This window comes from Apteryx rowi, unplaced genomic scaffold (assembly GCF_003343035.1).
Source record: "Apteryx rowi isolate R43461 unplaced genomic scaffold, aptRow1 scaffold_364, whole genome shotgun sequence".
Taxonomy (NCBI): Eukaryota; Metazoa; Chordata; class Aves; order Apterygiformes; family Apterygidae; genus Apteryx; species Apteryx rowi.
In genome coordinates this window covers 118,208-144,494 of record NW_020450130.1, presented here as the reverse complement: position 1 = coordinate 144,494, position 26,287 = coordinate 118,208, and the positions used below count along the sequence as shown (strand labels likewise).

The 26,287-nt window shown below is 43.6% G+C and overlaps 1 protein-coding gene across 1 annotated transcript; it reads right to left on the bottom strand.

Moving 5' to 3' along the window:
- Positions 1-45: 45 nt before the first annotated feature.
- Positions 46-26,286, bottom strand: IGFBPL1 (insulin like growth factor binding protein like 1; the record flags this gene model as incomplete). The annotated part of the gene is made up of 5 exons (XM_026073253.1): positions 46-8,505; positions 8,921-9,073; positions 9,415-9,531; positions 10,614-10,723; positions 26,028-26,286. Coding segments are annotated over 4 exons (636 nt in total), but the record flags the coding sequence as incomplete, so codon positions are not given.
- Position 26,287: the final 1 nt, after the last annotated feature.

The window sequence follows — 26,287 nt, the reverse complement described above, 5'->3', positions numbered from 1 at the left end:
GGTCTTTTGGGATCTTATTTCCCTGGCTCCTTTCTTAAGCTCTGTCTCTCCTTCACCTTTAAAATCAACCTGTGTATAGAAAAAGTGAAGAAGAGTGAGAAGGACTGTGCTTATCAGGTTGTGAAGTATGTAATAACTCACAGCTGTGAGACATATAGTCAAGTCTAAGAGAAATGAAAGGGGGAAGGATAGCTCAGCTTCATCTGGCAGGCCTGTGCCAATTTCCTACTCAATGAGAAACTTGGAGATACTGAATTCATGCAAAGTAAAGCATGAATGAGGCTCTCTTACTTGAGTAAACTGTGAGCTATTAACTGAGTTTAAGTCATAGCAGACTTTTCATAGTGGCCAGAGGCAACAACAGGTACTATGTGCAGTGTTCTGCCATATTGTGAATCCAGTTCTTTTTACCATGCCAAATTGCTATATTCTAGTAAGCGGGAGGAAATGTTGCTTTAATAACTCGTAGGCTGCCTGTAATGTTCTTAGCTTGTCCTGTTAAGCTGATTTTGAAATGGCAGCTATTTTTCTGGAGAAACAGCTTGCTCTATGAAGAAGATTGTGATTGTTCTCTCTGGTATTAGGTAAGCATAGTGCTCACTGTAGTGTGCTTTGGTTTGAGAAGAGCCTGAACTTAAGTTGCCACAGCAGGAGCTGAATTGTCAGCCATTTTGAGGATGTTTGCCTAAGTCTGAAAAGATACATTTAGGATTTGAGTTGATGTCCTTGGATCAACAGCACACCAGATCCACGGAGAGCTTTAGATGTTTTTGAAATCTGTACTTAATTCCTTTAAATCGCTCTCCTGGTCTCAGGGGAGTGCCTGTAGAGTCACCTCTAGCAAAGGCACTGCTTGCTCCTATGTTTTGGAATCTTGCTGATATGAAGGAAGAGCCTGAATCTGTACCTTTTCTTGTTTCCTTGGTTGAGCAGTGCACCTGGATGGTGCATAGTGGAGTATTTGTTCTGCTTGCCCAAATCCTGCTGCCTCAGTCTTCTATGAAAAGGGAGGAGGAAGGATTGCTGAGTTAGTTAAGAGAGAAGGGACAGACTTCTGGTTGGAATCAGGAGGGGTTTAAGCATAATGAAGATTTGACCCTTGGAGCCTTCTCCTGCTCCCATTTTGGCCTAAGCTTGAGTTATCCTGCAGAGAGCAGTTCTTAAAGCATGTGTAAGTCTGAGGCTGGGAGAGGGGCAGATTCAGGAAAGGCAGGGACAGTCTGGCCTCTTAGTTGCCTCTTAGCTTCAGGTCTGAGGTTGTGTAAAGAGGGGCCTTGGGGTCCCCATCCCCAAGGCAAGCAGCAGTTCCTGAATGTTCACGAACAGTTCATGAAAGGCAGGCTTGGTAACTTGGTATTCATTTGGTAGCAGAACCAAGCAATTTGGCAGTTTCTTGCCAGAGCTGACACGTGGGCCCAGAGCTCTGGATGTCCATTGCAGTCAGAGGAAACAACCCAATGCTGTTTAATTTTCTGGATTTTATTGGGAAATGAAAGCAAGGATATTGCTGAACTCATTTACTTGTATAGCTTTGTAAGGCACAATTCAATGAGCTATTGGATAATATTATCCAGTTCACAAATGAATGCAGCAGGTAACTGCACTGGAATGACAAGGTCGATTGTGGAAGTACTGGGAGACTTCAAAGAGCTTGGTTATGCCAGTGCCAGCCAGAATTCTCGGGCATCCTATATTCTTCCCAACTGTGGAGAATGGGACACAGCTATCCCATTTGATCTTAGGCCTTTGGGCAGGGTCAGAGGTAGACCAGAGTCCTCAGGAAGTACAGTGTTGTAAAGGTTTCTAGTTAAGTCAGTTCTACTTCACTAGTCCCTCCTTAAATCCATGTATATGGTACCCATTTTTATCCACTTGCAAGAATCTTTCCAGGCTTAACACAGCTGATCCATGAGCAGTTCTGTGTACCTCTGATTCTAGAAAAACCTACTTCATCAAGAGTGGGTTGGAACTGGCTGTTAGGGAGCCATTAAAAGCAGTGTTCTTGGCAAGTTGCTCTTAGGCAGATGAGAGATGAAGCCGCCATCTCATTAAAATGAGAAAAGAAATGATTTGATATTTTTCCTGTGACTTTGTGGTTTTCTGCAATCTCTGATAGGCCAGGCAATTGCCTTATTCAACCCCATGCTGGGAGGAGTGAGATGTGGGGTTGGAGGGTGGGTCTCAGCAGACTGCAGTTTGCAGAAGACTTCCATTTTTGTCTCTTCCCCTCTATGGCCTATTCTGGTAAAGTATAAGATGTGCTGCTTTGGTGTGGTGTGGTTTCAGTTCCTGGAGAAACAGCTGCTTATCTTCCAAGCAGAAGCAGAGTACCTGTTTCAAGCATAGTGTCTGGATGGCAAGACCTAAGCAAGTAGCAGCAGGAGAGTGTTCTGGTGAAGCTCAGAGCACCAAGCTGGATGATAGAGCTCAAGGTTCAGGCTGTCCTGTAGGAAGTTTTTCTCAGAGTGACTTTATGACTGCAGCAGGTGGAAAATGTTTTTCCCTCACAGTGTAGGCTATTACTAACTTCATTTTCTTTGTGCTCTGCCTCAGTGACCTTGATCATCCACCTGTGATGCAGTTCCTAGTGTGGGGGACATGTACATTAAACTTAACTGTTAGGTCTGTGTGGAAAATCTCTGTACTGAGTCCTCATCTATTTGACTGCAGTTACAATGATGCTGTCCATACAGGCAAGTTGCAGCTTATGTCTTTAGTTAAAGGACATAAGACTGAAAACAAAAAACAGGTTCTCAAGTTCAAAGCATATCAACATGTTGTATCTATGCACTCATGCTCCTCAGAGCAGCTATTTCAGTGTAAACATTTTCTAAAATAATCTGTGCTTCATCTCATCATAATACTTTTGGACTTAATAACACAGAAGTTGCTTGTGGTTTGTCAGCACTAACCAAGCTTCAAGTTGCAAGGTTCTTCCCAGTTTTAAGTTTGGGTCTTCTACTTGTCTTACATGGAATCTGTTTTACTAAGGTGGAAGGTCTTGTTCCTAGTGTGGGATCTTTCTCTAATTCCTTTCCAAAACCCTCTTTCATGTTGTCCTGCTGGGCAGCTCAGTGACTTCTCCATCACCATGCTAGGATGCTCAACGATGTTAGAAGTCAAACAAAAGGGAGAAGTGTGAGCCTTGCTAAAACTTTAGGGGAAAGGGCATGCAGTATCTTGAGAAAAAAGTTCAGTACTCATGAAAGTACTGAAGATGGCAGCCCCCTGAGCTGGGGTAAATTCCCAGAGTGTCACATCCCACCTCCCAAAAGGCAGGGGGGAGAGTGACTCAGATTCACAAATCCCCTTCGGTGTGGACTAAGGCGAGATAGCACTCGAGGTCCTTACATAAGCATCAACTTTAATGGAACAAATATCCTGCAAACATTGGCCCTCTCACAATTATATCTAAACTGAGGTAGGCTTTGCGTTACTTAATAACTTTAAGAGAAGAAGAGAGAAAGACAGAAAGAAATAGAGAGGGAGATCCCGGATCCAGCATCAGACCTGCCAATAGGGGTGTTCGGTGTAAACCACCCACCCTGGGCTTGTGCATGCCACTATTACACCAGTTCCTGGGCTTCCAGAACCTTCCCTTACCCTGGTTCCAGGAGTGGTTGAGACACCAGTCAGTCAAGAGAATTGACACCAGGCCCCTCCCCATGACTTTCTGGGTCTTTCTCCTGTCTCAGGAACCTTCTTTTGGGGCGTTATTCAGGCTCACAGCACAGCCATTTGGGTCTTGTCCCTTACACAATGCTACCAGGAGAAGCAGAGCAGCATATGGTACTGCTGCTACTGCTGTTTAAAACCAGTGGCTTCTGCAGCACAGACTATCTGAGGTCCTGGGGTGAGTGTTTGCATGTTCCAAGGTGTTTTAGGACGGGAAGTGGTGTTACTCTCTTGCCCCAACTTCCTGGCCATGTGATCATGTTTTTACATAGAGCATTAGTCAAGGGGAACAGCTTCTGTGGGGCCTGCTCTGGTTGACACATCTGGAAGTCTAGCATATATGGGTCACATCACTTTGTTGTGTTCAAAAAGTTGCTATGTCATGCTTATCTATTGCCTGTCCATACAGTGCTCCCCAGTGTACAGCATACTCAGGACCTTGCAATCCAAGGGCAGGTTCTGACCTCAGAGAGAGACTTACCAGAGGGCAGGGGAAGGAGGTAGGATATCCACAGCTTCCTGACAGCAGGGAATTCATTAGATAGTGAAGGATGCAGTGGGGCACCCCTGAGCTCTCTCCCTGTTCTGTGCATGAGACTGAAGAAATGTCTGCAAGCACTGATGCCAAGACGACTTTCTCAATAGACTGCTAGGCTGTTAGCCAGCAGTGCTCAACCTAGCAGAACTTCCAGCAACTTTCTGCCTTTTGCACAAGGCAGACTATCAACCAAAGGAGTGGACTGACAGTTTTCTGGTAACTTCTGTACTAGCCATAAGCCAGGCTGGTGAGAATAGGAGGTCACTGGCTGTCTTGTACTCCAGAAGGAGGTAAAGCCCAAAGCTCTTGAGTCTTTAGGCTGTGCCAGTTTTGGTTAGACAACAGTAAACTAGCAAAAGTTTCACCACAATAAATCCAAGTCTGAATAAGGTTCTAGCATACAATTAAACTATGCTTGGCTGGTGCTCAGGTAAAATGCCTTTCATAATGCATCAGGTGATGTATCTCTATAATCTGTAAAGGCAGATGGAGACATGCTATTCCCAGAGCTGGCATCACTTTTGAGGAATCCCTGGCACATCCTGTCCCCCTGTTTGGTGTTTTCTATGCTAGAAGAGAAGGGTCTGAGGGACCTAATAACCTCCTCATAGGTCCTGGAAGGCTGCTATCAAGAAGGCAGAATCAGGGTTCTCACGGTGGTGGATTGCAGGAGAATAAGAAACAACAGGCATAATTTGGAATGAGAGATTTTGACTGGATATAAGGAAACAATTCTTCCATGAGAACAGTCAAACATTGGAAGAGGGTGCTCAGAGAGGTTGTGCAGTCTTTATCCTTGGAGGTTTTTAAGACCAGGCTGGATAAAAACCTGAGCTACTTGGTCTGACCCCATAGCTGACCCTGTTTTGAGTGAGAGGTTTGACTACAGACCTCCCCGGTGGTCTCTTCTTTCCTGAATTATCCTATCCTATGAAAATAAAGAACAGTTTCTCCATGTCCATTGCACAGAATTGTTACCTGACCAACATGATGAAAAGCTGTGATTTCCTTCGTGTGGACAGCTATACGCTAAGCAATTGTGAAGGAGAGCAAGCTATCGCCTCAACTGTGGAGTTGAGCCCAGTGACTTGTTTCATCAGAGTGCCTACCAAAGAGACTTGAGACTGGAAATTAAGAGGAGATGGAAAAAGTATTACTTTCTGCTTCCCCTGTACTAGTGACTGCAGGTAGTCACTGCAGGGAGTCAGAGTAAACATGACTCTCAGAGAGATTAATGGTCTCTACACTTGGTGAGGGGAGACACAAGTGCTCAACTGGAGAACAGCCAGCCACAGACAAGCAGCAGAGCACACAGAAACATCTAGTAGTATGGCAAACACACTAGAAAAATAATTAGAAAACTGTGAAGTACTTGTCACCAAGAGTTAGCACAGAAGAGTATTTAGTATGTAGCTGATTTCATGTGAAAACACTGGACTGAAAAGTGTATAAAAGCACATCTGCAAAACTGTTGTGATGTATAAGCACTGAAAAGCACTATAGCTTTGGATCTATGTTAAAAAACAACATAACCTTCAAGTTCACAGCCTTGTCATCATGCTAATGAAGGCTGACATGGATGTGCTAGTATGCGATATGAATTGCTTTCAGTGAAAACCAAATGCTGTTGAAAAGCAGGAGTAATAAATCACTGTAAGGTGCACTCAGTACAATATACAGTGGTAATGTACAGTTATTTCCTAATGTGAAACAGATGACTTCATCTTCCAGCCGATTAAGAGTTCTCATACCTTTCCTCTCCTACATTAAAGGCCTTTTAGTAACTACTGTTTTTCTCCTACAGAGGTAACCACATCATCAACTTATTTTCTCATTCAGCTGAATAGACTAAGCCCTAGGTCTTGCTGTATAGCATTTTCTCCCTTTACCTAGTTGAAATCCTCACCAAGGATGTCCACTCTCACCCCTAAGTCCCTCCAGTGTCACCAGAGAAACTCCAATTTTTATCTATGACCTTGTAATAAAATGCAGGTAGAAAAGTATAAGCATGGTGTGAAGACCTCAAGTTGAAAAGACAGGCCCCAAAACCCTTTCCAAAGGACTACAGGTGTTCATTGCTGAAAGTGGTTGTTACTCTTACCCATGCTGAGAAGGTGTTGCTGCTGCTCTTATTTATATCCATACTATGTTTCTTTTGCTGTTTGGGTAAGCTATCACTGCTATTAGGAAAGGGTGTATAGTGCTAAGCATTCATAAGTGGGTAATTCATGCATATGCATATGTATATTTGAATTAACTATCTGTGGATTGACAATACACTTTAGCCAAAGGAATTCCCTAGATTGGGATTTCCTTTCTTCCCCATCCCTCTCCCCTTACTTGGTTGTCCAGTGTTTTGGTAACTTATTCTGTAACTTGGATGCAACAAACCTGTAAGGGTGACAGCACTTCATCAGTGTGCTTCTGCCTTTTTTGCACTTCTGCAGAGTCCACATATTTTATAATCAGCACAAGCAAGCCAGTGACTTTATCAGATAACCCTCAGTACTGTGGGACAAATGTTGCCCAGAACTGCTAATACACACAGTGGACAATCAATTTCAGGAGTTGTTTCATATTTCTGATTTACTAGATTTGGTCCTGTTCCCTTTGCAGCAGAGCAGTGGTCATGAAGGGCTTCTGCTTTTCTTGCTTTGTTGTATCACCCTTACCTACCAGTGTGTTTATTAGCACCACTGTTTCTTTGTTTTTAGACAACATCCACTCATTTTTCATTCCGCCAGTCTTGGATTTTTTCCCACTTCTAATTTTACCTTTGAATGGAAGCATGCTCTGGACCAGATGCACCACAACTGTACAACTAGAGGGCATTAAGTCCTTCCCAGAAGGCAATTCTTAGTTCTCTTTTATATGTTTTTTCTACCTCAGGACAACGCTACTTAGCATTTCTGCCCTGTAGAAGACATAACCCAGAAGACATAACCCAACAAGTACTGCAGCTGGGCTGCACTGCCTTTGCCAATCCTGAGTGCAACAGGACCAGCATCTCCAGGAACTGTGAATTTGCAGGGGGAATGACTGCCTGTGATTCCATGTTTGGGTGTGACACCCATCTACAGCAAAACATCCTTGAGCACATGCTCAGCAGTCAGGCTGATGACAGAGGGGGGTGATGGTGCTGCTTTTTGTGGTACTCAGCACTGGTACACCAGAAGAGAAGAGCACAGACTGGCACAGGCTCTTCACATGCTGCATGGCACTCCCAGCAGCTGGTCCTCCACAGGGACAAAGCCAGGCTGCAAGTCAAGTTCCCATCATTCCTCTGACAGCACCACTAGCCTGCAGCAGCAGAGGGGACAGCATGTGATATTCACGCTCACAGCCCACATGCAGGGAGCCTTTGCACATGCTGGAGCACCGGAGATGGGGGAGAGGGGATTTCAGTTGCAGCCCTCATGTAATAAGGGAAGGAAAGCAGCATGTGGAGCATATTCTCTCAGCCTGGTCATCTCTCACCCAGCAGTCTTGTACAGATCATGTGCAGGCAGCCCTGCCCACTGCACATACTTTGTGTCATCCTGTACTCTGAGTGTGTAGGTTTTTTTTACTCTCCTCTAGCTGCTGTGTATGCCATGGTTCCCCACAGCTTTCCGGATCCATGAGGCATGCCCTTGCCCAGTGTGCTCCATAGTGCAGCCTGCTATGCAAAAATCTGCTCTGGTCCAGCAGGGTTACAGATGCTTGGCCCAGCTGTCTTTGAAGAGTGGAGAATTCTAACTCCTCCAGAATGTGGGGTACCAACAGGCATGCAAATCTAGTGACAACTGCATAAGCAAATGGTATGAGTTAGTAAAGCTTTTCTTATATGTTCAGGTTGCTCAAAAATGATTTGCTCTAAAAATGCTTTTTCTGTAGGGTTTTCTCTTGGGGGCTAACATGGCTTGTTGGAAGTGACAATAAGAGGTCTTTTCCTCAGGGTGGGGGACTGCCACCCTGAGTGTGCCACTAGAAGCATGAAAAAACATGCTAGAGACAACATGTCAGTTAAAAATGCTAAAAAATTCCTTGCTTTTATTGCTCTGTGTTTTCTCCCTATGTATTTTCTACGTATTTTCAATATTAATACAGATTTTCACCTAAGCATTTTCAGTATTAATCACATATCTTCTAAATAGGAAAATGTATAAAAGTCACATTAAGTCTATAACAAGAGTATTAAAGCAACATTTTCTAACTCTTACAACAAAAGGAAGCAAACGTGGCCACTAACTGACTGTTTTTAGCTTGTGCTCCGCAGTTCAGCTCTTCTCAAATGAACAAATTCCTTCTCCCTGGAATAGGAGAGAGGACAAATTTGAGAGAATGTTACCAAGTAATTGTTTAATAAAGAAGTGAACTTTGCTAAATAGTTATTAAACTGCTTTTTTTTTTCCCCACAGACTCTCTTGAAGGTACAGATTTCTGCACAAATTACTGCATTTCCAGAACAGCCTTTAAAATGATGTATGCCTCTCTCTTCATTTTCTTTCACACCTCCTGGTCTCCTACTTTCTGGTCTTTCTTTACACCCAGCATACAATTCACCAATGTGTTACTTGCTGGTCCAGCATAACCTATGCTGTTTCACCAGCACGTGTTACAACAGGGACCAATGTCAAACTAGAACTACTGGAAATAACAGAGCCTTCAGAGAAGGGAAGGAAATTCCTTCCTGAGAAAAGAATATACTAGTGTTCTCAGTATTACCTTCTAGGAAGGGTTGTCCCATGCCAGAAGGGATGCCTTCTTGCTTTTGTTCTGCTCTGTCACCGTGATACTCCCATCTGCATGCGCCTCTCCAGCCATGTTGGTAGCGTGGCACTGGTAGACCCCCTCATCTTCCTTCATTAGTGGGTTAATCTGGCAAAATCAGCACAGAAAATATTCTATTATTAGCATGCAAATGCATTCTGGAAAGCAGCTTGGGACTCACTCTCACAACTAAGAAGATCTAACATTTTCTAATTTGCCATCTGTTCAAAACAGGCATAAAATGCTGTTTCTCCAATGCAGTCATTATATACAATCTGCTCTGTGCAACATGTTTGCCTGGATGTTCCTACATGGTCCTTCTCTCACCAATTTCACCAGGGTGCACTATATGGAGATGGCTGGAACTTGGTCATTTTTCGCTACAACCAGGGTCTTTTGCCACTGCCCATCCATGCTTGTCCTTGAGCAGTTTGTTCTGCTGGACTTACCAAAACCCACCCTGTGCCCTCGTGTTTGGAAGGTCCTCCCCGAACTTGCACGGCCATGTTCGCTCTGTCTCCAGGCAGTTCCTCCAGAAGTTTTACTCCTTTGGGTGATTCTGAGACCTGCAGATTTTCACAGGAGTGGGAGGATGTTAGAGGAGATCTTTGAAACCTGTTAGAAACTTTTACTCCCGATGATACAATTCTCTCTCTGGGCATGCTGTGACTGACACATCTAAACAGGCAGACAGAAGAGCAGCATGCAGCACTCACAGTAGGAAAAAGTGAGGATGTGCTCATTGGGAAGGTGCTCTCTGCAGCTCCAGAGAAATGCACTGGTGAAATGCACCTATTTCTATATGCAACCAGCCAGTGTCAAGACTCTCTGATCCCCTTGTTTCTTATCATCCCTGAATCTGAGACCTATTGACCCTTAGGAACATCTGAGCTCACCTAGTCTCCCAGGATAGCTCCAATATTAATGATGAAGAGCAGACCCCTTCTTATCATACAGGGCTTTGTATAGTACCTGCGAACACTTTTCAGTACCTCTGAACACTCTGATCCATATGCCCTTTGGTCAGCATATGTTCTCCAAGGTGCTTAGTGTTCCCCTGAGGTTCAGCACAGATGCCCTCCAGATCCAGTTCTCTAGGTATCTGGTGCGCCGAGGAAATTTCACTTGCTCTCAAGTCTTGAAGCTGCTAGATCAATTTTGTTGTGCAATGCACCCTGAAATGCCTCAGGCTGTTCTCATCAGAGAGCAGCCCTCAGACACAGAGCTAAAACTGCACAGCAAAGCACTAGCATGACATAGGCTGTTTTACCAGACATATGGGTAGATGTCTGCTTGCTGTACATCACACTAGCTCTGTTGACTGCTGGAGCCATTCCCTACTTCACAATGTTTGGCAAGACACTCTAACATTGTTAATTATCGTAAAGTACTGCGAGGAGGACACTTGAATTCACCAGACCCCCTCAGGGAGATGAGGACTAGACCCCACATGGGCACAGATGGAAACTACTGGCTATAGAAGTGTTGGAAGAAACTGGCCCCATACTGTTCTGAGACAGTACACAGGACTATGAATGCAGTTATCTGAAATGCAGTACAGTAACAGAGAAAGCATGCATAGGAATGCACAGCCATGTCTGTATCTAGATACTGAAAGTAGTCCTCCTGTATCAGATCCCCAGCATACCTTTCTCCAAGTGATGACAGGAGTGGGCACAGCCTTCACTTCACAGGATAGGTACACTTGGGCCCCAGTAACATTGTGAATTTTCTTTGGTGACACAACAATCACAGGAGCTGGAAGAAAAGAAATACCTTCCTGGAGGCAATGCAGCCCCCTGTCATGGCCCAGCATTCCCTGTGAGCCATGCCAAATGCACCGGGCACAGGTCCCCTTGTTCAGTCAGGAATGGTTTGGAATCCACTCTCAGGCAGAAACAGTTTTGGCTTTCAGCCCTCTTGCCTGGAAACCTCACTTTCACTATGTAACTGAGTAACTGAGTTGTGCTTCGCCTACCACCAGGCAGACCAGAGCAAATGTGTTTCTCCCATTCTGCTCAGCTCGTAGCAATAGGCAGCATTTTGTGGTGCAATGCAGGCAAGGAGGATGGGACAGGGCACTGCCTAAATGTAGCAGGAGGAAAGCTGTAAATGCATGGCCATGGCCACAAAGTGCTGCTCTAATATCAAGGAAATATGAGAGATACCAGACACTTCCAGAACAAACATGTATTATTACAAAATAATCAGATACGTGAACTCTCCATACACTTTCTTGTCTCTCCTGTATCTGAATCAGAACTAGCTGGTTTGAAATTTTGGATGTTTAAACATGCAAAGGAGATACTTTCAAAATGAATATGGTTTTAACAAGTTTTAACTGTCATTGAATAAAAATTCTCATGAATTCCCTATCTAGTATTGTTAAAGACAATGCTAAATTATTGTTATACTAACTAGTGTTAAAACAATCTTAAAGATAATGTTAAAGACAATTACTTTTGTAAGATGCAGTGCACAGTGCTCTAAAGCCCTCACATTTCACATCTGAGTCACCTCTGCAGGGAAGATATCAGAAATAACTTTGAGGGTAGCTATCTAATAAGAGAGATGTGTCTCCAGCTGTGCTGATACTCCTCCCAGCCAACTATCACCATAATCAGTTCTTTCTGCTGTATCTCAGCACAAGCTGAGATGTCACAGTGTGATGGGAAGCTCTGGTTCAGCACAGACAGGTGCCTGGTCTCACCAAGGCACACACATGGGTCAGTATAGAATCAGGATCATGTGGAGTGTTTTTTTTTTTTTTTTAGCAGATGTTCCTTAGCTTTTTTTTTTTATTTCACCAGAGGTGGGCTCTTTTTGCACACAGTGTCGTCTGAAACCCAGACAATTCCACAGCAATCTGCCATAAGGCTAACAAAGGCACTAGGTAACAACAGCATGTTGGAAACATGTTTCTCATTTAAACTGTGTCAATAGTCTCCAGAATGCTCCTGGGACAAAGTAGCTCATTTGCAGCCATTGAGAGAGGAGAAATTGCAGTGAGGTTCAGATGCCTTTGTCTCCCTGTATTATCATTTTTTTCTCACAGGAAGATAGCATTGTTAGGTGTATCTATAGCAACATTTACTAATGATGATGGATTTCCTCACACAACATGCTCTTGCCAAATGAAGCCAATTTTCTAGAAGTATGTTTGCCTCAACAAAGAAAGGTCACTTGCAAGCAGACATCCTGAACACCACTCCCTCTGCTCCTCTTCACACAAGCCCTCCTCCTCTAACAGCAGTGAACACAGGAGGGAATCCCTGCACATTAACAATACCCAGCAAACTGCTAGCACTGTAGTGAGGATTTCCCAGCTTGCCTGCCAAATGCATCTCCATTCTCCATTTTACACAAGGCAACCCATTGTGACAACCTGGCACCTGATCCCACTTCTGTGCTGTATGCAATACATGGATGCAGACAGAATATCTACTGTTGGGCATATTCTCAGTTGGAAGAGGGAAGGTTCACCCCCACCATGCTCTTTGCTAGCTGGTGCAGGATACATCACTCCTTGAAAAATCAAAAAAAAAGGGAAAAAGCCCATCTGTTACAAGATTCTCTATCTGTAAAATTACCACTGACAAATGAATATTTGCAGTAATGCCACTTAATTGAGTCTGTAAGAAGATAAAGTGTCCTAAACAGAATGCACACTTCAGTCCCCATGGATTCAAAGATTACTATCTGCTGAGTCTATTATATTTTCAAGGACTTTGATGATCTCATAACTTAATGGTCCACATCTGCTTCAAAATTCTTTTATACTCAGATGTAAATTTAAGCCTTCTGTGAGAAGAAAGCACACTTTATGACAGATTGTGAACTGAAGTGGGGTATTATGCTCAATGATTTCTGATATTGCATGGCTTTCAAAATTAATTGCCAGTCTGTTGCCTAGTTGCTGTGCTGCTCCAGATACCAACTTTTAGCCTGCTGATGTTTAGAAAAGGTTATCTACTGATAGATGTCTAGGTGAGAAATTCCATATTTTTTTTTCTGAGTGCCACGCTTACCATGTAGTTGTGATGTGTGCTCAGTAAAAGCAAAAGTTATTGCTGCTGTAACATACCCCAAACAAGGATCTAAATAATCCACCCAAAAAAATGGTCTTTGCAAATACTTCTAGGGTACATAGAAACCTATAGACATATTTTAGGATATGAAAACCTTGTCCCACCACTCTCACCCTGATCTGCTTCTCTCTAGAGCCTTTTGATTCTCTGAACTGGGTTTGTGTCACAGGCATTTATAAAAAGTAGCATTTGGATTGTCACAGGGAATCCAGAAGCAATCATATCTAAGTACCTTCCACTGTTTGCAGTATTTTTTTCATATCTGGCAATAACACTTTTGGACTTGGCTTATTTTTCATTTGTCAAGCTTACTTCCAAGCTTACCCCTGCAGCACAGGCTCTGTCAGAGCCTGAAATTAACATGCCCTCTTTTTCCCCTGCCTTATCAGAGCACTTTATACTGCAGCTGTCAGTGCAATCATCTCCCAGCAAAATTCATATTTGCTCTACAAAAAATTTTAATGAACAAGCTTTGTGTGGATGGCTGAGTCTGGACAGCCAGGGCTGGATTTCTTCCTTCATCCCAGATGGAACTAGGGCACAGTTGTACACACAAGAAGTGACACTATTTGTTCTGTGCTGGAGTAGCAGTCCCCAGTGCAAGGGTGACTCCAGCAATCTCTTCTGTGCTGGCTTTCCCCTGAAGACTGGCTATTTAAGCCTACTGTTAGCATATGTGATAAAAAGCTTGTCTCCACACAAACAAAGGAGGGCAAAGAAGCAATGGCAGGTGGGGGAACCTGAATATACCTACCCTAGGCTCCTCCCAGGCACATCACAGGAGAGTGACCGGCCCATTAAAGGCTCTCACCTCACACACATGCACAGTGGCAGACAGGGAACCAAAAGCATGCTTTTCTCACTCAGAGGAAGGACCTCCTGCCCCAGCCTCATGGGCCGAAGCGACACCCACCACTATAAGTCACAGCAGTGGCTCTCCAGGTAATCTCACACATGGAGGGGGATTACTGCCTAAGGAATACAGGACACATTATGGGATGCAGGGGAACAGCATTTGGGGATTTCACAAGACTTTTATGGGATGTTGAGGGGCAGAATCAAGAGTGGGGAAAGGGAGAGATCAAGGTGGTTTGGGTAGGAACAAACATGGGAAAACAGAATGGTAAAAGGGGATAAAAGGGGCCAGTTAGACATAAACAGGTTGCTGGTCTTGCCCTGGCCATGCCCTCTCTGGCCATGCCCTGTGCCTGATCAGCACAGGCTGTCCTGTCTTCTCAATAAACTCATTATTAGCTTTTCTCCTGGATAACCTTGTATACCTTGCATACATGTCTTTGTGAGCTTACTGGGAACACATGCTAAACTTCACTGCTGGTTGGACCTGGGGGCATGGAGCTGTGGCATTGTGGCTTCTGTCAGGCTCCCTGAGAGCTACATAGTAACCCTGTCTGGATACAAAAAAGTTTACAAAACTGGATTCATGATAAGGCAAGCAGGTTCATCTTTAAACTCATCTCTCTGGGATTTCCCAGTTCCCTGCAGCCCTTTGCTATATGGCTTCCACTACAGGTTTGAAGTCACAGTATGCATATATTTGGTGGCAGGAGCTCTTTTGAAGTTGCTCTATTTCCTTCTGTGCGGGAAGATGTTGGTGAGAATGAGGGGTCATTKTTCATCTGCTCCAAGAATTTCTTTGTGCACAACTGCACTAGATTCCATCTAGATGTTGTCCCTAGTCAGTGTGTGTAAGCTAACAAGCAAAGCTCCAAGGATAGCTGTGTTATCATGTCCTCTGAGAGATGCAGCCAGTAGAGAGCAGGACAGAGGACAGGTAGAGCATGGCTGGAAAGAGTTTGTATATTATGATCACCAACCTTAGAAATGCTGAAATTGGGCTAAGTTCATAGAATAGGCACCTGTAAAATAAACACATGCTGTGAAAGAGCCACATGCTGCTCTAAGAGCCACTGCAGATTGTAAAAAGCTGATGAACTAATTAAATAAACATGCTCTCTTGGCTTAGGAAGAAGCATCAATTTCAGATCAGCTGTGCCCCAGAAAATAAAACACTGCTAATTTAAAGATCAGTAGCAGATACAGTTTTGGGCAACGTTCTTCAAGGAAAGCTAGTGGAACAGATTTGTAGAGTAACCGCAGTTCATCAAGAGCACATCTGTTTGAGAACCAGCCTAAAGTTTTACCAGGCAGAGCTCTTAAATTGCTCTGGCTGGAGAGCAGTCAGCACTGAGGACCCCCGGCTGAGTGTCAGCATGAGGATTGATTCAATTCTCTGAAACAAGGGCAGGAGGCAACCTGATTCATGCTGTGTCCATTGTTTTATGGCTGCTTAATTGCAGCTCATATTTTCAGCTGTGTTTCCCAAGCCTCTGATTTTTGGTCTAAAGTTCTCCTCTGAAACTTTATATCCCATGCACACACAATAAATGTCAGATGGGACCTCCCTGCCCAATCAGTTGCCCTCTGTCTTCAGCCACAGAGATAGAGTCTCTTGTGTTGGCTGTCCATTGGAATAACCAGACTTTCCTTTGTCCATCTTGGATTATAGTGCACTTCCTATCCTCAAAGCAGACAAAGCAACCTCTATTTTTTTTTTTACACTAAGTGATCTCCCTTTGAGCAGAGAAAGACAGAAAAAATGAACATGGAGGAAAATTCAATTTAATACTCTATGAAAAACAGAGCAAGGTAAGTCATCAGTAGGCAAGAACTTGTGCTGGACTGTACCCAAGAGAGGACTGCAACAGGAGGGGGAAGCCATACTGTGACAGAGCCTGAAAAACAGTACCTAACGTCAGTGTCTTGCTAAATGGATGATGATTTGAAGCACTTGCTTGTTCTTTGACTGTCTGGCTCATACATCCACCCACACTTTCTTGCTTTGGGAAGCAAGAAGCACATAGTTCTGATCATATTGCACTGGGCGCAGAATTTCTCCTGATGTCTTTCACTTCTTTTACCTTCATTTTCCCAGCTTTGAGGAAGCTATCAACATGTAAGAGGAATGGATCATTAAAGTATCTATGATACAGACATTTGCATATCAAATGCTGTGCAGACTGCTTTGGATTCTCCCTGAAATAGTGACCATATTGGAAAAATATTCTGCTTTTTGGGTTGCGACCCATAGTAAGTATAAAGTGGCTTCAGAAGCATTCTACCTGGAGAAGAAGACCCTACTTCTGATAATCTGAACTTGAAGCATCAAAGTTGAGAGTTACCAGAAATCAGTGCTGCTCAATCATCCTCACTAAGGACTTGTATCTTTTATTTAGAAGACCACACTTTGTACAGAAGCCAGAAGAGCCAGACCTAAGTAGGGAAACCAGCCCTGATGAGCTCTGTTATTCCTGCTTGTCTGAATGGCAGGCTCCTGTCTGAAAACAGTAGTGCAGCTTATTAATGACAGACAGTCTGAGCTCCTCATTTTGTTAAGAATTAATCATCCATAGACGTGTGAAGATTCTTGGATAGGGAGTTATCAGCTTGCGAAGCTCTGTTGCAGCAAAAAGATCATGGGTGTTTTCACTGCTCAGGAATGTAAACTTTTTTATTTCTGCATGTTGGAACAAATGTGGAACTGGTAGTTATTTTGGTAAGAAAAAAAATGTTTGTATTTATGCTTCTTTTCATCACTATCTCAAATCTCACTCAAAATCAGTGTTATCTCGGTCAGCCTATAGTGAATTCTTTTGCAGGTATTACTTTAAAGACCGTGCAATTGCAGTGCAGGTTTCATACTGACTTCATTATGCACTTAGAGTGATACAAGAGGCTGGTTGAGGCCTTTTGTGTGTGTTTTTTGGAGGCCTGTCAGAAACATCACATTTTTCTTTGGAAAGGTGTTCCATTGATGCAGAGGGGGAAAAGGTAGTGAGAACTGGGCTTTCAGGCCACTGATTGCTCCTGCAGTGTTTCTGTCCAATGCCTTCCATATGAAATGCTCCATAATTTTCTCATATGATAGAAGTTAGCAGATCTGTGTTATTAAAAACTTGGAAAGAACACTAAACCATTGTGTCCATTCTGTTCAGGAGTGGCAAAAAATGCAGGAGGGCAAGAGTAATTTCACCAGGATTCTGCTGTACTATATGGCTGTCTGCTAGGTAGCCAGTAGAGCAGCATAAAGATTTAATCCAATAGTGCATTTCTTTATTTAGGCAGGAAAGAAAGAATTGAAATCCAAATAAGGAGGGCAGCAATATCAAGAAATACTGGCTTTGTTATATATAGAATTAAAAACACTAGTTGGGATTTTGCCACTGTTTAATATGCCTCCTGAAGAACTAATTTTGAAATGAGTACTCCTGTGCCTGAAATCACCCGGAACAAGCCTTGGTAAACACAACAGCAGAGCATTTTTGCTCTTCTATTGATTATCCAAGTGAAAAGCAGACAGACAGGTGGACTAGAGCATCCTGATTTTAAATCCGAAATCTCAGTAAGTCTTCAATCTCTGAGGGATGTTTTTTCATCTACCAGGTCTTTCTATACCTTCTGTCTTCAAATTACTTCTCCTTCATTGTATTAGAAATGGACTTCACCACTCCAAATCTTTTATGCAATAAGCTTGAGGACTGCAATTAGTACTGGTTTCTTTCCTGTGCATTTCCTGGAGAAACTCTGAGTTTCTCCCACAGAGGGACTATCCCCAGGCCAGGCTACATATACTACAGTGTGGCTGAATCAGTCCCTGAAAGGGTGACTTTGTCTGTTCATCCGAGGTAGCAGGGCACTGAACTTTACCGCTCCCCTCTCCCAACACTTTTTCCTGACAAAGCCTTAACCCACACAAGCTAAAAGAGACTGCAGGCACGCTGGAGCTGGACCCTAGTGACACTCACAGGCCTGCTGCTAATACACTATGAGACACTGTCATGACAGACCTCTAAGGCTGGACACCTCACTGGATATCACCTCCAGAAGACGTAGCTGAGACTTGGGAGATATGGCTCTAGGTCAGGTCTGACATGTACTTCCAGGGATGAGGATGAACCTTGGGATGAGCCACCAGACTGGGTCCCATCAAGCAACTTTTTTATCCTCAAGCCTTCACCATGTGGCTGTTGCCAATGGAGGTATCAGTAGCTATTTTATAAGTACTCTAGGCATTACTGTGCCCACCAGTGACAGAGGGAGCACTTAGCAGGAGAAATCTATTCAGGCTCTGGATTATATTGTATCTTTAAAAGGGAAGATCCACCAGGTCTCCTTTCTGGTGGACATAGGCAACCTGCCCCAACTGCTTAGGCCTCACAAGTGACCAGCTCCCAGGAAAAACATTTTCATGGGTAATATATATTCATAAATGATGGCTGTTGCAATACACATACTTGATGGTAGAATTCTGCTAAAAGTGAAAAAGGATTTCTACAGCTTGGGTTGGAGTAAGGATTTCTGAAACATAAAAAGTGAATTATTAAAAATAGTGAGGTCTCTGAGAACAAGAAAGGTCTTTGGCAGATTATGACTTTTTTTAATAATAACATTTGTGTTCCTGACAGCAGCTGTTCACAAAGTAGATGCAATTTTAGATGGTTCTATCATAAAACTTTTTAAAATAAGGAAGAAATTACAGGAGAACCTAAAAGCATCAGACTTTCTTTGTGCTTTAGTAACAAGAGGGAAACATAACTAGACTTGTGCGTCACCAGCTGCATGAAAGGCTAATGCTAATGATCTATGCTAATCAGTATTGAAATCACAATTCTAACACCAAACATTAAATAGCTTAATTCAGCTAACTGCAGCTTTGCTTCTGAAACTGAATGGCATTTGAGTGGATCTCATGCGTGAAGATCCTTTGTATTTTTTACAAAGTGGTATTCTAGGCCTCCCTTAGTTACTAAATATGCCACAAACAAGAAGCAACTGTGGCTGGAGAAGTCCTTTCCCCAAGCCTTTTCCCATTTACAACCAGCTCTTTCAGTGACAAGTTTGGTAATGGGCTTAACTCTTTCTGGAGCTGCCTTTAGAATCCAAAGGAATTCGTATTTTTGTTTGTCCAAACACAGCTGATATATTTGCTAAACAAGAACCTATTAAGTATGTGCAACCATTCATTTAAACTGCAGTAATCCCCTGCTTGGGATTATCTCACATGGCAGAAGAGTAGAGAGGCTTCCTAAGAGGAGCAGACTTCAGCAATGAACAAGTTATTGTCCCAGTGCTTACAAGAAAACAGTTCCCAAATAAACAGGACCTGTCTCTACTCAGTCCCCTCCCAGAGAAAGAGGGAAGCTATTTAACAGTGATAAAAGGGTTTGGGATGTCTTAACTACCCCCCTTCTCCGAGCCTGTGAGGGCAGGTAGTGTGCAGTTCAAATGCCTTCCTCACTCTTTTCATGTCACTAAGGAATGTAACATTTTCTTCAAGGCAAAGGCTGTTCAGTGTTTATTCCTGCATCATTCCCCTTCCCCCCAATGGAACAAATGCCTGCTGTTTGATGTACGTGAAGCCGAAATGAAGTAAAACCACCACAAAATATAAAGGGCAGTTTTGCACTTTGCTGAAATTCCCTTAAGTCCCTTCCAGAGTTACTAGAAAGCTTCTGCCACCAGTGGTTTTGGTTTCAACAGCCACATTAGTGCCTGCATCTCCCTTTATGAGCTGCCAAAATACTGCTCTTGTAATTTGTGTTTCCACAGTACACAGCTCTGCTTGTGAGCTGTGGAGATAAAATGTTCTTGAATGAGAATATCCAGCCATGGCACAAGCTGCCAGAGAAGCCTGGAATGACCAGAAGCTAAGCACATGTGGGAAGTACTGTCCAGCCTCCCCTTTGAGGGTGATAGTCTAGTTATTGTGGAATGCTTTCACAGCAAGAGGTACACTAGTACCCTGCTGAGGAGTGCCAGCATGAACTGTATGATAGTGAGTGACTGCTGTCCAGACCATAAAAGGAGGAAATGAGATTAACAGGGCGGGAAAGCAGTTCAGCTGATGGTGGCAGCCCATTTCCATAGCTTACTCCCAGGGTGTGCAGAGATAGCAGAGAATGAAGTCAAATCAGCTTATGCTGTTTTTTGCCAGGAAAAAACAAGTAGGAAATAGCAGTATTAAATTAAAAATTGTAATTATGGAATTTTAAATACCACCCTTCCCAACTTGCCCTCTGGTTCACATGTGGCTTTGGCAAATTGTGATATAACACCAAGGGCTTGATCCAGTTGTTTGCTGGTGTTTGCCAACCAGTCTTTTACAGCTGCTCTGTGAGTTCTTTGTCATACCTGCAGACATTATTTCAGCCCCTCAAGCTCAACACCAAACTACACAGAAGTGCAGAAAGAAATCAAAACCTCCATTTCTAAAAAGTTTTTTATACCCCCATCCCTTTGCATGCAGCAGACAGTGTCACTGCTGCTGCTTTGCTATCACTGTACAAAATCCTTAATGCAGTTTTCTGCTCCAGCAACTGGTGCCAGTTGCTATAAACATAAAAAGAGAATCTAAGCAAACATCCACTGATTAAGACTGTCAGTTACTGAATGGTCAGTGATGTACAGCAGGACTGTTCTGTATTTAATCGCAATGCTTTGCTTTAGCTCTGTCTTTGGAAGGTATTGATGTCCTGCAAAATCATCCTGCCAAAAATACTGGCACACTAGATGCTGAATCTCAATGCAATGCAACAAAAGTATCATGTTTACAGCACTGTAAGACTAAGTTGCTCTTAAAAGAGACAGAGTCAGATTTTACTGACAACACATTTATAGAGTTAACAAGTCCCACAGAAGATGGTATATCTGTATCTGCTATTTTCTCTGGAAAATAGAAGCTAATTGTCTGTTGCTCACGTCCTAACATCAATTAAAAAACAGAACAAAACCCACAGTTTTGCAGGAAAAACAAGCCTGGGTTAAAGCGGCATCTTGAACTTGGCCTGATGCAATTTGTGGAACACGTAGAAACGAAGGTCATCTTGAACCACTGTAGCCAAATGCACCAGAGTTACTGCAGGACTGTGGGCCAGCATGTCCAGTCAGTTAGCAAGGGCTGTGCTTCCCAAATAGAGTCTCACATACCTGAAACAATATCTGGGAAACTAAATACTCCTGAATCTAGTAAGCTGTGAAGAAAACATCTCACAGCTTCATCTGAACTTTCTAAACTACGCACAGTCATAAACCAACTGCAGATGTTGATACTGAGGGTTAAAACACAAAAAAGATCTATTTCTCTTTCAGTTTAGGTTAAAAAGGCCTTAAAAGAGAGTTAGGTTAGACATATCCAAAGAAATGAAAAGCTTATGACAGTGAAATGCTAAGTCTCACCTTATTTCCCAACTAACAAACGAAGTCTGGTTAAAAAGTCTCTTGGCACAGCAAGCTATTTTCACTTCTTGCTATGGTCAGACTTCTATTTTTGATGAGATATTTTAATACACATTCAATGCAGCTGCTTCAGACTACAGTCACACAAAGTAGGAGAGCAGGACATTTTGGGAAGACTGAAAACACGTATATAATTTTGGATTGTGTTCTCTTTTTAACATATAAACATACATGTAAGGACATTCATGGTTATGAATACATTATTAAAAGACGATAATGCAAAACTTGTAATAGGCAAGGATTAAATCTGCTTCAGCATGGAAGGCAGCTCCTGCTCACATACATACATTCCTTAATTTCCATGGCTTTTTTTGCACTTCAGAAGCTCACAGTGAGCACTGCTCTTCCTGCTTCATACAACAAGCTCAAGATGCTTTATAATACTGAGGCATTAAAGGATTTCTGTAGATCTGCACAGGCTGAACTGCCACAAAGCCCTTAGCATAACAAAGGCCAGGTCTCAAACTGAGCAGCCATCATGCTGATCTAATGAAGACTTCAAAAGTAAAATCCTAAAGAAATACATGCACAAAGCAGCTCAGAAATTATCAGTCCTGAAAAGGGCTATGGATGCATCCTGAATGCAGAACTGGATTAATGCATAACATAATCAGCATAACATTTCAAACATTTTTAAAAGGGGCTGGATGCACATTTCCACTGACCTCACCAGGGATGGGAGCACTTGCTGCATCTTTTGAAGTGCCTAAAAATAGATAGTGAGCATTGATATTGAATGATCCTGAGCATCTGGCTATGTTTCTTAGCGTAGAGTTGATTACTGAAGCTTCTGGCCTGCCTGACTGGAGGATGGAAAGAGACAGGGGGATGGATTTTGATGCATTTTCAGAAGCAAAGAGCCCTCACAGTTCCCAGTGAAATTGTAGGCCCCAGTCCTCCTTTTGCACAGGGAAGATTTGTGCTGAGAAACCTGTGTGCTATTACAGAGCCTGGACCAAACCCTGCAGGTTTGGGGAAAGGAGGCTGAGTCAGCATACTAAGCTTGCCCCCCAAAAGTAGTCCTCTCTGCAGGCTGTGTCCTATGTGGGATCCCACAGAGGAGGAGAGGACATACTCTATGGCTCTTCCCTGTCACAGTACTCTCAAGCAATTCAAAAGAACAAATGAAGGAAGTCTGCTTTGTCTGCAACCCAGGATCTTTGCCCAGGGCAACTAACATTTACATCCAGAGATGCAAGGCACAGGGCTGATGAGCAACATAAGCATAACGAGAACCCAGGACAGAGAGAGCCTAGGGAAGAGCAGTAATAATGACTGGTGTTCAGAAAAGGGGAGAAAGACCAAAAGGACCAGGGATGCTTAATCGGGGCAGGGTGGGGAAGTCATGGGCATGTTCTTTAGATGCATCAGTTTCTACAGACAGGGAGGAGGTGAACAGCAGTCTTGCCACAGTGGGCAAGACAAGACATGATGGATCTGAACTGCTTGAGGGGAAATTTAGATTAAATACTGAATAAAGTTTTGTAGCAGCAAGATTAGCTGAATGAGGGAGATGTTTGGAGGATTTTAAGAACAGGTTAGCTACACCTGTGTCAAGAATGACCTAAGCAGTAACTAATGGTGTTAGAAAAGGCGCACTACTTTCTGTGTGTTTGCAGAATATGGACTTTCATTCTTCAGTGGCCTGGGTTTGTGAAATTCTGATATAACATCTTCCCAGTCATGATTTTTCAGGAATAAAATGCTAACAATTTAGTTCATTATGCACTTTTATCTAACAGTACAGATTTGGATATTACAAGCTTCCACTTCCTTTAGGTCAGTGATATAATAAATAAACCTTAAATGAGTGAAATTGCATAATTACATACATCTGAAAGCTGAAAAAGAACAACATTTACGTTCACCATTTCTGCTGTGCTCTTGGGAGAGGAAAATAACCACACTTTGTGTGGTTTGTAACATGATAGCTTTCCTTGCACTACCCTGTGTAATCCTGACATCATGATACACTTCTCGACCAAATCTGCAGATAATATTCCCTTCTAGTTTAGCATCCAAAACATTCACCTATAAAAAGGCTTCTATTTTTTAAAGCACACAGTATCTGGAACAGAGTGACTGGGCGGAAAATGAGATATCCCTTTTTTGCAGAGTAAAATAAACACCTGATATAGCACATAAGAGTAATAAAGCAGATTACAGACAATTTCAGGGAGAAAGCACTAACTCTTGGGGACCTACCAAAAGAATTCTGATTTATAAATATTTAATCGTATTTCCACTGGCACAGAATTTAGTAAAGCTTCTGCCTAATCTCTTGCTGGTTGAGTCAGTGAGAAGATTAGAGAGAGTATGAAAAGCACTGGTGAAGATGAAAGGAGATTATACATCAATTTTCTTATACATTCAGAGTATTGTAAAGAACATTCTTGGTGTTAGTTCCTCGGAGCAGCCTGCGAGCTATTCAAATGCCCCATCACATGAAAAAGTCTCACTTCAGAAACTCAGATATGCAGAAACACAGAAGAAACTGGGCTTATTGGGCAAATATCATGAAGCCTTTTATACATATGTTTGTTGTTCGAAAGGCTGGCACTGGAGCTAAACAAGCACTGTTTGTAAATGCCTAGGGTTTCAAACCCCACTTAACACGTTTTCCTTAATAAGATCCAGAACACTGGAAATCTATTGCAAAGGGTGACTTTTTCCAATATTTCAATCAATCTTAGTGTATACCATCTCAGGGGTAGACCAGAACTGTGACAAAGCTAGACTATTAGAATCTGAACATTCAGTAATCTCCCCCGACTCCCTTCCTCCCCCACCTCCCCTTATGGGCTTCAGGGAAGCTCATTAAAAATAAACAAACCAGAAAGGGTGTTTTGATCACAAATAGCAAAGGAAGCAGCTGTTATCCAGGTTTCCACCAGTGTCCCAGGAGGACTGTCAAAAATTACCCCCCCCTGATTAGAGCTGAATAAATTAGTGCCCCTTGGTTATGATATAATGAGGTATTTACTTATACATAAATACCTCTATCTTTGGGTCCATTTTTGTCACGACTGGAAAAAAGGAAAGAAGATGCAGGAAAACATGAGCTGGCCCTAGCAGCCAAGATGTGCAGGCATGGTGTGAGACATAAGCCAGCAAAAGGCACAGAAAACCAGAGACTGATCAGGTTATGTCCTACTGGTTCAAACCAGCAGAGCTAGTGGAGAGCACAGGATGCTGAGAAAGTATTACTTTTATCTTGCAACAGGGACCATGTGCACAGTCTGTAGTGCCCAGGCAGGACTTTTATACCATGTCAGTGTAGTCCGGACTCTGTGAATGCACCTGCATGCAGCAAACCCTATCTCTCTCTAGCATTTGGGGTGCAAAATGGGCTATAGCTGACAACTAAATACACAGAAGGTAGCAGAAGACAATGGACAATGGGCTTTGAGCAGAATGTAGGATTTGCCTGAGGATGTGTGCAGCTGAATTTAGTAGGGGAAAGGAACACAGAAATATCTCAGAGAGTTAATTTCAAGGGATATTTAACATGCTGAGTAGTGTGTAACTGTATGTTAAGAATCTGTTCAGAAAAGATGCTATGTGCTAGGCTTTAAGGACTGAACTTCCTGGCAGTATAAACTACTTTTTGAAATACCACATGTGTTTAAGGCTTTGTAAGATGAGCTGCTAAATGCATCCATTTGCAGAATTAAAGCTTCCAGATATTCAGATACATAAAACAGTGTGCACATTGCAGGATACGGTTAAACAAAGCAACCTGGGGATGGAAAAATTGTTGCCCTTTTTCTTTCTCTCAACTCAGTGGTGATTATTTTGTTTCAGAGCTCACAAGAATGTAGGTATCTGGTTCTATTTCCCAAATTAATTCATTGGTAGGGTACCATCTCTGGCACAAGCAAACTTATTTGAAATGCTAACTGCATTAATTTGTACAAACTATCCAACTGGCAGTGTTGCATGTTTCTAATACTGGACATGAGCATATCTAACCTGGAACTGCAGTGCTTTCTGGTCTGGAGGTGATACTTGCCCTCTGGAAGACTCAACTGTGCTAAAGTGGTGGCTCCCATGGAGGAGATGATCCTATCCAGGGAGCAACCAGAACAGTGTTCAGCAATGCATTTTTTTCCCCCAGGTGTCCTTCTCTGCACCCAAAGAAGACAGGAGGAGCCCAGGAAGGGCTCAAGAAAGAGGAAAGACAGCTGGGAAATGCTGCTTATAACAGAAGAAGAACTCCTTGGGAAAACTCTCAGCTGTTGGCCCATCCCAGCAACTCAATTGCTGTTTTGTGCTGCGAAGTCAGCCACACCAGGCAGCGCCGGGGCCTTGCCTTGATCACACCAGTCAAGGAGACACAGCCCTCGGTCACAGACCTGCCTCGGCCGGGCCCGTGCTTCCCCGGGGGGGCGGGCTGCGCCCTCCCCGCAGCGCAGTGCCTTATGCCGCGGGGGCCCACTCTAACAGCCGCAGCCCCTTCCCCACGGCGGGGTGGGGGTGGGGGGCACTTTTGTCCTGCAGCCTGCCCAACACTTGCACCAGAGGAGGTGTTCGCGGGAAACCTGCCGGGCCCCCGCCTCTCCGTGCAAAACGCCCGCGGGTGCACGCAAGGGTCTCGGGACGGGCGCGACGGAGAAGGCACGTGCGGGAAGGTTGCGCGGTGGCGGGGAAGCGGCACTCACCGAGCTTGCACTCGCCGTCATGCGCTTTGCGGATGCGCTCGCCGCCGCTCTGCAGGGACACCCAGCTGCGGAGGTGCAGGGCGCAGACACTGCGGTAGGAGCGCCCGTCGGAGCCACACACGGCGCCGTCCTCCTTGCACACGCACAGCCCCGTGCCCTCCAGTCCCCCGGCGCCGGCACCGGGGCGCCAGCGGCTCACGCACACCAGCCCCGGCCCGCAACGCGGCCCCCGCGACCCGCCGGCGCCGCGCCCGCCACAC